The sequence below is a fragment of the Coregonus clupeaformis genome, unplaced genomic scaffold (genome assembly GCF_020615455.1).
Source record: "Coregonus clupeaformis isolate EN_2021a unplaced genomic scaffold, ASM2061545v1 scaf0505, whole genome shotgun sequence".
Lineage (NCBI taxonomy): Eukaryota > Metazoa > Chordata > Actinopteri > Salmoniformes > Salmonidae > Coregonus > Coregonus clupeaformis.
In genome coordinates, this window is record NW_025533960.1 from 73,541 (window position 1) to 90,747 (window position 17,207).

The 17,207-nt window shown below is 46.1% G+C and overlaps 1 protein-coding gene across 1 annotated transcript; it reads left to right on the forward strand.

Annotated features, from left to right (window-relative positions):
* Positions 1-2,140: 2,140 nt before the first annotated feature.
* LOC121568190 (immunoglobulin superfamily member 10) lies at positions 2,141-16,222 on the forward strand. The gene is given in 13 exon segments (XM_045215762.1): positions 2,141-2,562; positions 2,764-2,985; positions 3,602-3,731; positions 4,054-4,237; positions 4,240-4,291; positions 4,603-4,754; positions 4,938-5,421; positions 6,060-8,142; positions 8,177-9,944; positions 10,153-11,110; positions 12,902-13,088; positions 13,487-13,629; positions 13,761-16,222. Coding segments are annotated over 12 exon segments (7,926 nt in total). The 5' UTR covers positions 2,141-2,562; positions 2,764-2,791; the 3' UTR covers positions 15,352-16,222.
* Positions 16,223-17,207: the final 985 nt, after the last annotated feature.

A 17,207-nucleotide genomic window follows, 5' to 3' on the forward strand; every position in this document is an offset into this window, starting at 1 on the left:
CTTGTGGATGGAGTTTTATACCCATTGCTGGCTCAGTGATATGTGGACAAAGATGAAGATTAAATACCAGGGTAGACTGATTTTAATTCAGTCAAATCAGGAAGTGAACAATTCCAAACCAAGACAACAGAACATACATGAGAACTCCTTCACATGCCTGACACCCTCCTGTATTGTCATGTAAAATATGGCATGGATAATAACTTATTTGTTGCCAATCTGCCTCGATTTGTAGCTTTATTTATTCATTATTAATGCTATAAGGCTAATCATCCCACTGTGCCTAATGCTAGCGTATAAAGGCCTTTAAGTTTGCTACTGGGTTTTCTTCCTCAACAAAGCTATAGATTTCCTCTCTCCTTAATAACATCTTTGTTATTCTATAATTGACCATCATTAAAGCTTTCCTAAGGGGTTTATAGATTCTGTCTCAGGGTAGATGTTGATGTTGTTTACTCAGCTAACTGAATGCCTGTTGTGGTCGATGCTTTTGCGAGAGAGAGAGCAAGAGCAAGCGAGAGAGAGACTAAGGAACAAGTCCTGTTGCAAAGATTAAACACTGTAAACACAATTAACCAAGTACATTGGTTTCTTAAATAAACACATTTATTGTAATTAAACAAGCAAAATACCTTTCTGCAGGAGACTTCTTTGTGTTTCAGTGTATTTTCCCCGCCTTCTGCATAGCACTGCATCATAAAATGAAAATGCCAAAAACAAGTTATGAATTTTAATTATACTGTATCTGCTTCTACACAAGAAAGCCAAAACTAATATTGGTGGCATGTTCAGAGATAACACTGTGTAGTAACTTGCATAAGGCAAGGTAATGCAAGTGCATAGCCATAATTCACAACGATATCTTTCCACTCTTGGCAAAGGGTATGGTACCAGTAATTCTTCTATGAGGGGAAAGTCTAATTTTGGTGGCAGGCACAATGACCATCAATCAAGTATTTCCAATATTCATTTCATGATACATTTCTCATCTTATTTTACAGATCTCCAGAGTGGAAATCCCAGAACATTAACCCTCATAAAATCAAATCTACTATATGTGTGTGTATGCTCTGTAGAGGATATCTTTGCACAAGCCATCTTCCTTTTGGGCCAATTTGTCAAGATGACGCAATGTGTGTGGTGCTTGACTGAGCTGACTTTGTACTTTAGGTCCATCTCTTGGCACTTTGATAATGGCCGCACCTACATGTGGTTTTGGTGCAGCTGTGTGCTATTGGCTGTTGAAGTGACATGGTGATGGATGTCAGGACAGGATCACGGTCTGACATATCTCAGGCGGTTGGTCGAACACACAGGCTTCTCAGCTCTCTGACCCTCTGGCAAACTTTGAACTCTTCACTCCTCAAGGTTGACATGATCACACACAGCAGGTAAATACGGTCCGCTGCCTCCTTCGGCCACAAGGCTGGGTTAAAGGACTATTGTGAGGTCAGTCCCCAGGGGTCAAGTTTTCTGAAATGTTATGTAGACTTCACCCTATAAGCATGCACGCACACACACGCACACACACGCACAGACGCGCACACACACACACTTGATCTGATTTAAATGTTCTAAAAGGCTGTCCTATAAACCCCAAAACAACTCAGGGGATATGGGGATAGAGCGGCCAGTGTGACATACTATTTGTGGTTCCTGGAATGCATGCAAATGACACATGTGCTTGCTGATGTAGTACTGTGTGTGTTGTGTGATGGAGGGGGATGTTAAATGACAGGGCTGTAACACCAACATAAACTTTACCTTGGTTTGTCTGCTCCCTTCACTTAGAAGGTTACCTCACATGATGGTCTACAGCAGAGAAGTAAAACAGAGAAAAGGAGTCGGATATTGGTATCTCTCGCCACAAATGGAACTTCCACAAAGGAGTTTGATGCTATGGACTTTCTCTTGTGTTCTTCATACAGTGTTGCTATGAATGTCTCATCTAAAGATTCACAATTGTGGAAGTTCCATTTAAATTAAATTAATTCATGAATTTGATGAATTTGATGAAGATAAAGTCTCAAAGTAGCGATTACTGTAAGTGGCCAACTGTCAATGTGATGACACAATGATTATGCACGTAGTTGAATGGAAAAACGATATCCTTATTGTAACGACCTACTGTAGCCTACTTCAGCCGTTGCAGTCTCTTACCTCTCTCTCACTTTGTCACCCCTCCTTGGGTGCTTCTGCTCCTCAAGACTGACTGTATGTTGGAAACGATTAGCCATTCACTCACCCCTCGCTGTCGGTGGAAGGCACATCCTGCACTGTAAAGTTTTGGGCAAAAGTGCAATTTTCTTTCTCAAGGTGCTACACACGAAACAAAACGGATACTTCAAACTGTCTATCGAAGCCCTGTGCGCATTTCTGTCTACGGATTTTACATCGGAATTTCTTGTAACTATTTTATTCTTTGGGGAGTTTGTCATTATAGGACTGTACAACTATGGAGTTATGCGCTGCGTGAGGAGTGGCATTGAGGAGACACCAAAGCCATGGTAAAATGGGATACAGTGAGTCTGGCTCTAAATAAAAGTTACAAGAAATTCTAAGGTGAGATGTTTAACTTTTTCATTTCGGTTCAGGTCATACCATGTTTGATGTGGGTAAAGATGCGTTCATACAGTGTGCACTAATTTCGCGCATAGTCTATCCATTTTCTCTACTGTGAAGTATTTTGTCAGAGATCACCTTTTCATTTGTGTTTGGGTACTACTGAAATAGGCCTATAATGAATCTGTAACCCTCGACCAGCTCCAGTGATAGGAACACTTTGTGGTGGATGGATGCGCAGCTGAAGATGGACCGTCCCGCCACGTTCATATTGATTATGTCGGTGCTGATGGTGCCAGTTACAAGTCTCCCCTGCCCGCGCCCGTGTACGTGCCCTCAGGCCACAGAGGTGCACTGCACGTTCCGTTCCCTGCTCACGGTGCCCGCCGGCATACCCAGACAAGTGGAGCGCATGAACCTGGGGTAAGCCTGGTGGATTGGCTTTATTCAATGACCCGCAATGAGACCATAGGCCTAAAAAACAGGCATCATACACAATAACTTATACCTTTAGACCTACACTATGTGTAAAATGTGAAATTAATAAAAGTATAAGATTTGTATTTATGCATGTGCATTGTAGGTCAATAAAAATAAACAATAAGCAATCAAATATTCACTTTTCATTAGAGGCCTTTAGAATTGTTTACAGTTCAGTACTTATTCAAATGTGCTGAGCATGTGACTGAAATTAATCTCTCTGCAACTCACAAGTAAATATGCATAATGCAATATGCCTACAGTAAAGTCTGATCTAATCTTATTATATGCTTATTGTATACCCCATGCTTTTTAATGAGTCATTTCACATATGAGCTTTAGCCATATCTTAAAAAGAACAGAAAGGCCCACCCACTTTATATATTCCCAACTACCACCTTTATTGACAACGTTTTGATCCCAAGGTCTTAAGTTCCATCAGGTTTTTCACCATTTCTTCTTATATAGTCAGAAATGAAGGCACTTTGCTCCACAAAGAACAGGTCAAGTAAGTTAATAGTCAGTCATGAATTGCTTGTGTCGCTGTTGTTTCCTATAGGTTTAACACCATACACCGTGTGACTCAGACCTCTCTGGCTGGGCTGAGGAAGCTGGAGCTTCTGATGATGCATGGGAATGATCTCCACAACATTCCTAACGGGGCCTTTAGGGATCTCATGTCCTTACAGGTACAGTAATAAACAGGAAATGTTGATTAGCATGAAATATCACCTCAGTACCGTATAATAGGATATACAGTATAGAGTTTCCCAAACTCGGTCCTGCACCCTGGGGCCACCCTGGGTGCACGTTTTGGTTTTTGCCCTAGCACTACACAGCTGATTCAAATAATCAAAGCTTGATGATGAGTTGGTTATTTGAATCAGCTGTGTAGTGCTAGGGCAAAAACCAAAACGTGCACCCACGGGGGGTCCCAGGACCAAGTTTGGGAAACCCTGCTCTATTCTATTAGAATGATAACTCACTCACCTCTGGTGTTCTTCCCCTCAGATGCTGAAGATTAGCTATAACAAACTGAAGGAGATCAACAGACACACTCTCCATGGTCTGTGGTCTCTGACCAGACTACACCTGGACCACAACCGTCTGGAGTTCATTCATCCAGACACCTTCCAGGGCCTCACCTCCCTACGCCTCGTACAGCTGGAGGGGAACAGACTGCAGCAGCTCCACCCTCTACCTTTTCCACCTTCTCCATGATGGGACACTTCCACGTCTCCACCCTCAGGTGAAGTCTAGCATGATGAACTAACTACAGTACCCATAATTCTTTGGACAATATCTGGTTTTATCTTAGTATCGGGCACTTTCTCAATTCAGCTTTCCTCTATTCTTTGCATCCTCTCTCCTTACCGCCTTCTCAAAACCCATTGGAGAAGAAGGTCAGAGGGGCGGGACCTTATATATTCTCTAATGCAGTTGAAAATGAGGCAAGGAAATAGGATGTGAGGATTCACGGAAAGAGGAATTGAGATGGAGCCAAGATGTTCCTGAAGCTAATGTTATAATGTCCCTCCTGTCTCCTTATCGATAAATCAGGCACCTGTACCTGTCGGAGAACAGGCTGACCTCACTGCCCCAGAAGCTGCTGGGAGGAATGCCCCAGCTGGAGAACCTCTTCCTGCATGGGAACCCCTGGACATGTGACTGCAGGATGAAGTGGTTCCCCGACTGGGACAAAAACTCACCAGGTAATGTATTTTATTTACTAGCTACTCAGTGAATGTACGTATTCATCAGTGATGACAGATACAATTGGATCAATGCTCGAAGCATAATGCAGCTGTCATTTTACACATTTGTGCCTTGAAAATGTATGTCCAAAACTCGGAATAATGATGTTAATGTTCCTTCTCGTGTTCCTTTCTTCATAGGTGTGCTGAAGTGTAAAAAGGACAGGGCCTACCCAGGAGGTCAGCTCTGCCCTGTGTGTTCCTCCCCAAATAATTTACGAATGAAAGAAGTCCTGGGCCTGGACAACCTGGTCTGCTCCAGCCCCGTTATCACCTCCCCTGATCGACCTACGACCCCAGAGGACACAGAGACAGAGGTCATGACCCTGGAGGAGTTCAAGGGGCCGTTTGGCAACATTACCCTAGGCCTGACGGACGAGCATGGGAACAAAGTGGATCTGGAGTGCAGCGTCGGGGAGCCCCGCAGGGAGTCGTCTAAGGTCAGCTGGGAGCAGGTCAACCCTCTGCAGCTGGCCTCTAATGTGAGTGTCTCCGTGGATCTGGAGTGTCCCATCAACAGGGACAATTATGAGAGACTCTGGAGGCTGATCGCCTACTATAGCGACACGCCCGCTCACCTGCAGAGAGAGATCATGCTGTCTAAGGAGCCAGTGTCCAGCTACAGGTAGGCTGGATTAAGAAACCGCTTTGTAACTGATCATTATGGGCCAAATTCTAACTTCTACTTGAGTAACATTTTGCTTAGTCATGCATTGACATCAATGCAAGTGAACATTTGTGGAAGCTAGGATTTGCCCCTATGTGATTTATTATGTGATTTAATATGTTCATTTCAGAGTGGTCCTCAATACAGAGCAGGGGTGTCAAACTCATTTTCCCCACGGGCCGCATTCGGTCTTCACCGAGGTCTGGAGGGCCGCACTTAACATGTATTATATTTCCTCGCCATCAAAATGTGCAAAAAAAATTGTCTTCACTCTATTTTTCAATGCTCCCTGACTGTCTAGCTTTCGTTTCCATGACTGTTAGCTAGCTGGACAGAGTGACGTGACTGTAAGTGTAGGTACATTATCATTTCTACACAGTCTGGATTTGGTTTTAGTCATTTCAATGTTGATTGAGATCGTTTTACCCACAAAAATAAAAATGTTAATAATAATCAAACCACCCCGGATTGAATGGGCCTTGAGTTCAACACATGATATAGAGCATCTAATTTCATATTATTATGTTATGTTTTGTTATGTTATCTTATGTTATGTGTTATATCTTTCTAATAAACTCAAACTTCTTGACCTCCAGGTACAGGCAGGACCTGGAGAGAGACGCGCTGTACTATACAGGGGTCAAGGCTGACATGGTAGCTCAACCATCCTGGCTGATGCAGAGCTCTGTGGACCTGCAGCTGAACAGGCCCCAGTCCACTGGGAAGAGCGTCAAGCTGATCCTCAGCACCCGCCTCACACAGACCGTGGAGCCCGAGCTGGAGCGCAGACACCGCAGGACATGGGTCATGATAGAGAACACAAACACTACCAGGACGGTGCTGAGTGTTGTAGTGGGCAGCCCTGCTGTAATGGACTGTAACGTGTTGAGCTCAGGAGACACGGTGGTTCGCTGGATGCTGCCAGACGGGAACCAGCTGGAGGCACCGTACAGCAGCCCAGACAATAGGGTGTCAGTGTCGAGCACCGGTAGGTTGGATATTAAAGCTGTAGGACACTCAGACTCAGGGATATATTACTGTATCGCCCAGGTCTCTGATGACCTCAGTGTCCTCCCTTTCCGCCTGGCGGTCGAGGAGTCCTCCAGTCCTCCCCCTCTTGGAGGGGATGAGACGGCGCCTACCCCCGTAGAGGGGTTCACCGGTGTCCCTCTCACCCTGAACTGTGTCATGTCTGGCTCTCCTGACCCTGAGATTAACTGGATCCTTCCTGACAGCAACATAGTGAGTCACAGAGCCAACTCTTCTAGAGCTCTGGTGTATTCCAACGGAACTCTGAGAGTCTCAGAGAGTCGACTGACAGACAGTGGATATTATAAGTGTGTGGCGATGAACCAGCATGGTGTATATTCCCTAGCTACTAAGGTGACTCTCACCAGACAGTTAGGAGCAGAGATACGACCACTGAGGAGAATGAGGCCACAGTCTGCTTCAGGGGTCAACACCAGGGTCAAAGCCCCCATGGAGGACACCGAGGAGGCATCAGGGGACGATGAGGACACACAGGAGGAAGTCCCCTCCTCGTCTTCCTCGTCTTCCTCGTCTTCCTCCTCCTCCTCATCCCCGAGCCGTGTGGAGCTCATGAATCGGCGGAGAGGTCAAAGTTCAAACAGGGGTGGTGGACATCCATTTAGAAACACATGGAGACGACCTGCTGTACCTAGAAAACCAACCACGGCAGGGACAAATTATAAAGACAAGAAAAACACAGTGGAGACGAGAAGGAGGATTAACGTGGCAAACAAAAATATAGACCCAGAGAAGTGGGCGGACATTTTGGCCAAAATCCGTGACAAGAACGGACAGGGTAACACTAACATAACACCCAGCTCAACTCACCTCACCACAAAGAAGAAGCAGGAGTCAACGACAACAGCCAAAGCTAAGCAGACAGAGTCTCTGGACAACATAGAGGGATCAACAGTAGACCTACATGAGGAAGAGGAGGAGGAGCTAAACACACCCACTACTATACCGCATACACCCACTCGACACACTACTTACACCACAGACTCAGACGCCGATACAGCCACAAATCGTGCACATTTCACGCAGCCGGTCACAGAGCCTGTCACATCTGTTCCCCAGCAGCTCAGTAACACTGTCACACACACAGAGGCGCAAGGCAGGCACACAGTCGGACACACACACTCCCAGACCCTGGGCCAGCTGCATATGAACGTCTGGACCAGTTCTTCATACGACGATTCTTTACAAGGAGAAAATCAAAGCACCACCACCACCGCTATGACTACAGATGGTGATACGGTTACAAAGTCTGATATCTCACCCACGTCTGAGGATAATCAGGGGGCGGAAGACGCTAACGAACCCAGTGTTGTTAACAGCTATAATGAAGGAGGTGAAGCATATTTAGACAGAGCTGAACTTGACCCATCAATCACCACCACCACAGTTAGAGGGGACTCTGAATCGGAAACAGAGAGAGATGAATTTGATCACTCTTTCACTGAGACTGAGAGCACAACAGCTAAACTAGACACACATACTCAGCTAAAGCAGCATATAACGTCTAATATAACCCATCTTCCACTCACCACACCCTCTCCCACAACCGAGCTCACTTCAGCTGTGAATATGAGGAAGGAAACTCCAGGTGAGGTGTATACTCGACTCAGAAACCAGAACTCCAGGAGGAGGAATGGGGGTGGGGGCAGGAGAAGACTGGCCCAATACAGGTAGAAAGAAGCCAAAGCCTGAGAATCCATTGAGAAGTGATTTTACATCTACAGCCATACCTAAGTACACCCTCCCAACAACTACCAAGGCAACCACTGCCACATGGACTAAAATAGAAACATCCGACAAGTCCAAAAGCATGACGGCCAGGTTTAATACCGCAGTTCCATCGACGGGAAGCCAAGCAACGTCATCAGGCAGAGTGAGTCACCAAGAGAACACAGGAGTCTCTTTATACGACGACAGGATTGACCCTTCAGTGAAACCTACAACACGCTCCAAGACAAAGGACACCCTTTCACCACACGCCAACCCACTGTCCAGGAGCACAACTGCCCCAACGGCGTCTCCTACAACCTCTATAACAGAAACATATAAACAAACATCCCAGAACAGCCATCACATAACAGCCCCAGCCCCAGAAGGAGCCTCTCAGACTCCAAACACTCAGAGCCCAGTCCCAGAGCGCTCGAATGTGCCCACAGCAGCCAGTCAGGGGAAATGTACAAGCATCCCCATTCCTGCAGTTCCTGCAGAGACAACACAAAGGGGAGGCAGCGTTACTGTAGACCTTCGCCCTGTTCCAAGTCCTGACAAGTCCCCGGAGAATCCCCACACTCGACCGGGAGTGCTACCAGATGGACAGCTCAACACACCAGACTATCGAGATACAACTGGTACTACTGAGGTTAAAAAGGTGCCGGTCAAAGAGATTGACAGCGTGTCTCCATCTATCCGCCATGAAATAACCAGAGCACACGGCACAACACACGCCCCGGGTACCTCAACAAAAGAGTCCTTTCATGAGGAGGCAGGACATGAGAGGGCTCGGGTTAGCACCACTGAAAGGCTGGTGACATCTGAAAGCTCTTATCACGGATCTGGTCCCGCTAAAACAGTCACTGTTAAGCCCGGAACAATCTTTGATGGGCGCTATAACATCAGAGAAAGCACTTCCACCACAGGCAAAGACCGAACACCAGTGGAAAATGTTGCAGTTTCTGTTGCTGCTAATACAACAAAGGATGTTACTCCAACTATGACACCTGTCACCTCCACATCAGTTAGGACATCCGTAGTATTCCCCTCTAGGGTGAGGCCTCAGATCCCTGTACTAAACACTCCATCCACTAGGGTCAGGACCCAACCTTCATCCAGAACAGTGGAGGCTCCCTCCAACTCCAACCACATCCCAGACAGTCACAGAGAGAGAGTCCTCATCTCTCAACCCGACCAGAGGAACAACCCTATCCTCAACAGAGGAGACTCCATCCTAATCACCAGATCTGACCCCAACAGACCACCACCCGACTCCCACACCACTACTAAACTAGAGTCAACTGACATCAAGCCTGATCCAGTCACCGGTGTTAAACCAACCACCACAGAACCCAGAACACCCCACAGGACAGTCACAAACACAAACACCCAGACGGTTAAACAGACGACCACTACAACCACTCTCGCTCCCACCACCACAAAGCGCATTTCTCAGACTTCATCAGTGTCTTCATCGAGGCCTCAGAGTCCGTCCAGGGGGGGCCAGAGGACAGAGACCCCCACCCAGACACAAGGGGTATCAGGTGGGGTGTCGGGAGGGGGTCAGAGATCCTCCGTAGCAGGGCCTGATGTAAGAGGGAAGCCAAAGATCACCAATGTGGATGTGCAGACAGTGACAGTGAATGCAGAGATGGATGCACAGCTACCCTGTGTGGCTGTAGGGGAGCCCAAACCCTTCCTCTCCTGGACTAGAGTCTCCACTGGTATGTATAACAGTACTTCCTTTTCTGTTCTCCTCTCATCATAGAAGATCCTCCTTCACCCTCTGTTACAAAATCATACAACTGTATGTAAGCCTGTTAATGTAAGAAAAAAGGAGAACCCTATTTGTAACGATATAAGCTATGCTCCATTCCTATGTGTTTCAACAGACAACATGTCTTTAAACGTATATTATTTTCATTCATGCAGGAGCCACAGTAGCCCAGAACACTCGGGTCCAGAGGTTCGAGGTGCATCTCAACGGCACGTTTATCATCCGTAACACCCAGCCCCAGGACCGAGGCCAGTACCTCTGTATGGTCCAGAACCAGTACGGCGTGGACAAGATGGTGGTCACCCTGATGGTTCTGGCCCAGCATCCCAGAGTGCTCCAGCCGCGCTTCCGCGATGCCACCGTGTACCACGGAGACGGCATCGATCTGGAGTGCCAGGTACAGGGACACCCCATGCCGCGGGTCACCTGGGTGCTGCCTGACAGGGTCCACCTCGCTGCCCCCCCTGCCCAGGGCCCTGCCAACCCAGCCAGTGGCCCCCAGCCCGGCCCTCAGTCTGGCCCCAAGCGCGTGACCCTCCTCAGTAACGGTACTCTCCGAATAACCCAGGCTAGCTACATAGACAGAGGGATCTATAAATGTATCGGCAGCAGCGCAGCGGGGGCCGATACAGTTTCTGTCCGTCTCCATGTGGCAGCCTTGCCTCCAGTCATCCAACAACCTCGCTATGAGAACATGTCCCTCCCCGAGGGCAGCACAGCCTACATCCACTGCACCGCCAAAGGAGCCCCTACGCCCATCATCCGCTGGTCCACGCCCGACGGAGTCCAGCTTCTCGCCACACAGTTTGTCAACGGACGTAATTTCTTTGTCTTCCCCAACGGGACCCTGTACGTCCGTGGGCTAGGCCAAGACGACGCGGGGAGATATGAGTGTGTGGCCAGTAATGCGGTAGGAGCCTCCAGGAGAACCAGTATTCTGACAGTACTGAGGCTCCCATCCTCCACCAAGGCCAGGATTACCTCCTCGTCTCCCCAGAGGACTGACGTGGTCTATGGGGGGCTGTTGAGGCTCGACTGCATCGCCACAGGAAAGCCAGAGCCCAGGATCGTCTGGAGGACTCCCTCTAAGAAACTAGTGGATTCCCAGTACAGGTATGCATTTCTGGCATCTTTTTCACTCACTGTCTAATATGCCCTTCAGACCGTTGTCTATATGTATAGTGCCTTCAGAAAGTATTCATACCTTTGACTTTTTCCACATTTTGTTGTGTTACAGCCTGAATTTAAAATTGATTAAATTGAGATTTTGTGTCACTGGCCTACACACAATACCCCATTATCTCAAAGTGGAATTATGTTTTTAGAAATCTTTACAAATTGATTAAAAATGAAACGCTGAAGTATTCAACCCCTTTGTTATTGCAAGCCTAAATAAGTTCAGGAGTAAAAATGTGCTTAACAAGTCACATATGTTCCATGGACTGTGTGCAATAATAGTGTTTAACATGATTTTTGAATGACTACCCCATCTTTGTACCCCACAAATATAATTATCTGTAAGGTCCCTCAGTCGAGCAATGAATTTCAAACACGGATTCAATCACAAAGACCAGGGAGGTTATCCAATGCCTCGCAAAAAAAGGCATCTATTGGTAGATGGGTAAACATTTAAAAGCAGACATTGAATATCCCTTTGAGCATGGTGAAGTTATTAATTATACTTTGGATGTTGTATCAATACACCCATTCACTACAAAGATACAGGCATCCTTCCTGCCAGAGAGGAAGGAAACCGCTCAGGGATTTCACCACGAGGCCAATGGTGACTTTAAAACAGTTACAGAGTTTAATGGCTGTGATAGGAGAAAACTGAGGATGGATCAACAACATTGTAGTTACTCCACAATAGTAACCTAAATGACAGAGTGAAAAGAAGGAAGCCTGTATAGAATTAAAATATTCCAAAACATGCATTCTGTTTGCAATAAGGCAGTAAAGTAAAACTAAAAAATGTGGCAAAGAAATTAACTTTTGTCCTGGATACAAAGCGTTGTGTTTGGGGCAAATCCAACACAACACATCACTGAGTACCACTCTTCATATTGTCAAGCAGACTGGATTTTTTAGGTGGCTGCATCATGTTATGGGTATGCTTGTCATTGGCAAGGGAGTTTTTTTTGGATAAAAAGAAACGGAATAGAGCTAAGCACAGGCAAAATCCTAAAGGAAAACCTGGTTCAGTCTGCTTTCCAACAGACACTGGGAGTCAAGTTCACCTTTCAGTAGGACAATAACCTAAAACACAAGGCCAAATATACACTGGAGTTGCTTACCAAGACAACATTGAATGTTCCTGAGTGACTTAGTTACAGTTTTGACTTAAATCGGCTTGAACATCTATGGCAAGACTTGAAAATGTCTGTCTAGCAATGATCAACAACCAACTTGACAGACTTTTTAAAATAATAATGTGCAAATATTGTATAATCCAGGTGTGCAAAACTCTTAGAGACTTACCCAGAAAGACTCACAGCTGTAATCGCTGCCAAAGGTGATTCTAACATGTATTGACTCAAAGGTGTGAATAGATATTTCTGTATTTCATTTTCAATATATTATCAAACATTTCTAAAAACCTATTTTCACTTTGTCATTATGGTGTATCGTGTGTAGATGAGTGAGAAAAATATATATTTAATCCATTTTGAATTCAGGCTGTAACAACAAAATGTGGAATAAGTCAAGGGGTATGAATACTTTCTGAAGGCACTGTATATCAACTATCATCATAAGATGTTATCATGAATGAGAAGGTTTACTGTGAAATCATACAGGCACATTTTCTTTTCCCTAAAGGTTAGCTGAAAAACCATAAAAGAAAGACCTAAGATGGTTCCTATTCACAAACAATAACAACTTGTTTTTGTTGGGGGGGGTTTTCAGCTTCGACCCCAGGATAAAGGTGTTCACCAACGGTTCTCTGGCCATCCAGGCCATGACAGAGAAAGACGATGGGGACTACCTGTGTGTGGCCCGAAACAAGATGGGGGACGACTACATGCTACTGAGGGTTAACGTGCTGACCAAGCCGGCCAAGATTGAGCAGAAGCAGCTGCTGGCCAGTCAGAAGGTCTGTCTTTTGTCTTAGTTTTCTTTATGTAAATAATGGGAGCGTCCCAAATGGCACCCTATTCCCTGTATAGTGCACTACTTTTGACCAGAGCCCTATGGGCCTTTGTCAAAAATAGTGCACTATATAGGGGTTAGGGTGCCATATGGGGCACAACCGTGGTGTTTTTAATGTGATGTTTTAATGTGTTATGTCATGCATATTTTTCGGTTGATTTTCTGTCTAATATAATAATAATAATAAAAAATTAATTGTAAAGTGGTTGTCCCACTGGCTATCATAAGGTGAATGCACCAATTTGTAAGTCGCTCTGGATAAGAGCATCTGCTAAATGACGTAAATGTAAATGTAATGTACGATTGGATAAATAATACATCTTTTTGAATTGGCATTTGAAGGTGATGTATGGAGGAGACCTGAAGGTGGATTGTGTAGCATCTGGCCTCCCCAACCCTGAGATCCGCTGGGCTCTGCCGGACGGCACCATGATCAACACACTCAAACAGACGGATAGTAGGGTTAGAGGTGGGCGCATCCGCAGGTACATGGTGTTTGTTGAATCACATCAACTTTACACATACCGTAATATGTTATTGAATCACATTAACTGCACAGTCGATAAGAATAATAACACTATTTTCAAACAGTCACCCAACCCCTCCCACCCCCCAGATATGTGGTGTTCGACAACGGGACGCTATACGCCAACGACGTGGGGATGAGAGAGGAAGGAGACTATACCTGCTACGCTGAGAACCAGATAGGGAAGGATGAGATGAAGGTTCACGTCAAGGTCGTGGCGGACCCTCCGATCATCAGAGACAAAACTCAAAGCCCTGAAGTCATCAGGGTTCTCTATGGGGAGACCGTGTCACTGAAGTGCACCTCCAAGGGAGAGCCGACCCCAGTCATCACATGGCTCTCCCCTACTAACCGGGCCATTGCCTCCTCCTCCGATAAGTACCAGGTCCATAATGATGGTACATTAGTGGTCCAGAAGGCTCAACGCTTTGATGCTGGTAACTACACCTGCACATCTAGAAACAGTGCCGGCCAGGACCACAAAGTCACCAGGGTGGACGTCCTTGTGACGCCGCCAACCATAAACGGACTGAGAGGTATGGTCAACACTAGAGTGACGGCTATAAGGGACCAGCGCACCATGCTGGCCTGCGAGGCCGTGGGGACACCCATCCCCCGGGTTACGTGGGTATTACCAGAGAACATCATCCTCCCGGCGCCGTACTACGGCAGCAGAATGACGGTGCATCGTAATGGTACATTGGATATACGTTCGCCGAAGGGGACCGACTCGGCTCAGCTGACCTGCATTGCACGCAATGAGGGTGGGGAGGCCAGGCTGATGGTCCACCTGGAGGTTAGAGAGATGGTAGAGAGGCCGCAGCTCAGAGGACCCAAAACAGAGAGCCTCTCTCTAACGGTGGGCGGTACCATGACCCTGAACTGCTCCTTTGAAGGAGGCCCAGCACCCCCAACGGTAACATGGATCCTCCCTAATGGTTCCCCCCTCATGAGCGGTGCCCAGTTGTCCAAGTTCTTCCACCGACCTGACGGCTCCTTGGTCATCACTAACCCCTCTGTCTCTGAGAGTGGTATGTACCGCTGCCTGGTGAGGAATGTAGCCGGGTTAGTGGAACGTACCATTACTCTAGCCCCGGAGAGGAAACCAGAGATCAATAACCGCTACAACTCCCCCATCAGTATTATGAATGGGGAGAGCCTCCAACTCCACTGTCTCTCCACGGGGGACCCCCTCCGGCTGACTTGGACCCTGCCCAGTGGGGTGGTCCTGGGGCGGCCACAGAGAGCCGGTCGCTACGCTGTCCTGGCCAATGGAACGCTCGCCATCCAGCAGGCGTCCGTCTACGACCGCGGCTCCTACGTCTGCCGAGCGGCCAACGAGTACGGCAGCGCCCTGCTCTCCGTGCCTGTCATCATCATCGCGTACCTGCCTCGCATCACCAACGGCCCTCCTCCCGTGATGTACGCTCGCCGCGGCGTGGCGGTCCAGCTGAACTGTGTTGCCACAGGGATCCCCCGAGCTGAGATTGCCTGGGAGACGCCGGACAGGACGCGGCTAGTGGTCAGCGCCCAGCCACGCCTCTTTGGCAACAAGTACCTCCACCCACAAGGCTCTCTCATCATCCAGAACCCCACACAGAGAGACCAGGGCTTCTACAAATGCACCGCCAGGAACGTAATAGGGGTTGATACTAAAGTAACCTATCTACATGTGGTCTGATTAGCCTTAGACAAATAGGATTTTCATCATATGCCCAAGAAACTGCCAAAGGAGCTGAGCACAGCCAATGCTTTTCATCCATTCACATGATGTTGGAGAGACTTTTAATCACTGTCAATGCAAGTAAAGATACATTTTCGAATCGGTAGCTAAACAACCGTGCTACTGTGTATGCAGTATCTGTTCTGTATGTGTCCTGTGCCGTCATTCAAGCCCATGTTTCAGCTGCATTTCAAAAACCATTTTGTGACAAAGCCATTTTTCACTCATCAAAAAACACTTTGGTATGAAGGACTTTAATGGAGAGCAAAAACTGTAGTACTATTATTTGTAGCATTTATACGGACTGTATATGAGAGCATATTACTTTTCATGTAGGTTGCTTCTCTTTTCCATCTCCTGCGCTGACAATGACAATTTATGTCAAACTGTGTAGATAAGCATAGCTAAATATCTTTTTATGTTCGATCGATGAAAATATTCTAAATTATATGCTGTTGATACAGAAAATATCCAACATTGCTGAGATGAGGACGATTTCAGGGGCCTAAGCAACAATGGTTGGTGTAACAATTATGAATAACCATCCATATCATCTTACAACCATCCATATCATCTTACTATCTTAATCAAAAGTATTTTTAAGGACTTGTAACCCTGCTATTTACAGGAGCGACTCACACATTACCGTAACTGTGATTATTGTACATGCAATATGGTTTAGATCTGCTTGCAACCCTCATAAGTGTCAACATCAGCTCATCAAATAATACTAATATGTTTTAACATGTCCTCATTATTAAATTATTTGTCTTTAAAAGACTGATGTATAGGAATTGTAAAAATTTTGAATAAAGAGAAGCTCAAAATCCATCGTCATCTTGTAGAATATGATTTATATATTTTTTTAATTGTGGGGGGGGTTGATCAGCTTTAATATTGCAGATAGATTGTAACTTCCATCAATATAATTGTCTGCATCACTTCCAATCCCCCATATGTTTTTTTCCCCGCAAATATATATATATATATATATATACACATATACATACTTATATAAGTTTGAGAAAAGACTATGGATGCATCCCAAATAGGAAATAGGGTGCCATTTAGGATGCATCCATAGTCTATGGGCCCTGGTCAAAGTAATGCACTACAAAGGGTATAGGGTGCAATTTGGGACGGGGGTAAGAACTTCGAACTAGGTCAGCAGGACAGATTAGGGAGCCGTCTTCCAAGAGTAAACATTTTCAAACGTAGCTCTGGGAATTATTATACAGTCATGGTCCCTCTTTTGCTAAAAGGAGAACCACCTGGTTGTGTGGGGGAAATCCCCTATTAGTTCACTGGTTTCCCTCTGAAAGAATTACAGATTTAACTATACAGACTTTAATTGTAATCGGCTTTCATGATTTATGAAATCCACTCACAACTTGAATTGGTGCAGTACCACTGTGAGAGGGATGACATAGAACATGTGTTTCTTTGACTATTGATGGACCTGCTCTTCAGTAAATGGCCCGTACAATTGGCTGTTGAGCCCGAATAATAAATCTTCCCTCTTTTGTTTCAAATAATCAAAGAAATAAAGGCTTTAGCTATCTCTCACTGACCCAAGCCCAGGTCAAACACAGAGCAGAAACAACCTAGGGCCGCTGCTCACATCTTGGACACACCTGTGGTCCTGTCTCTGCCAGTAATATGGTGATGAAGTCGTCCATTTGCCATTACAGTACCTTATTGTCATCAGCACTAAGTACTGCAGTCTTGCCTTGTTTACAGTGTTTATATGACAATGTCTTTCCATCTCCACCTCCGCTCTGCCTTTAACATAGTTAACGTAATGCCCTAGAGAG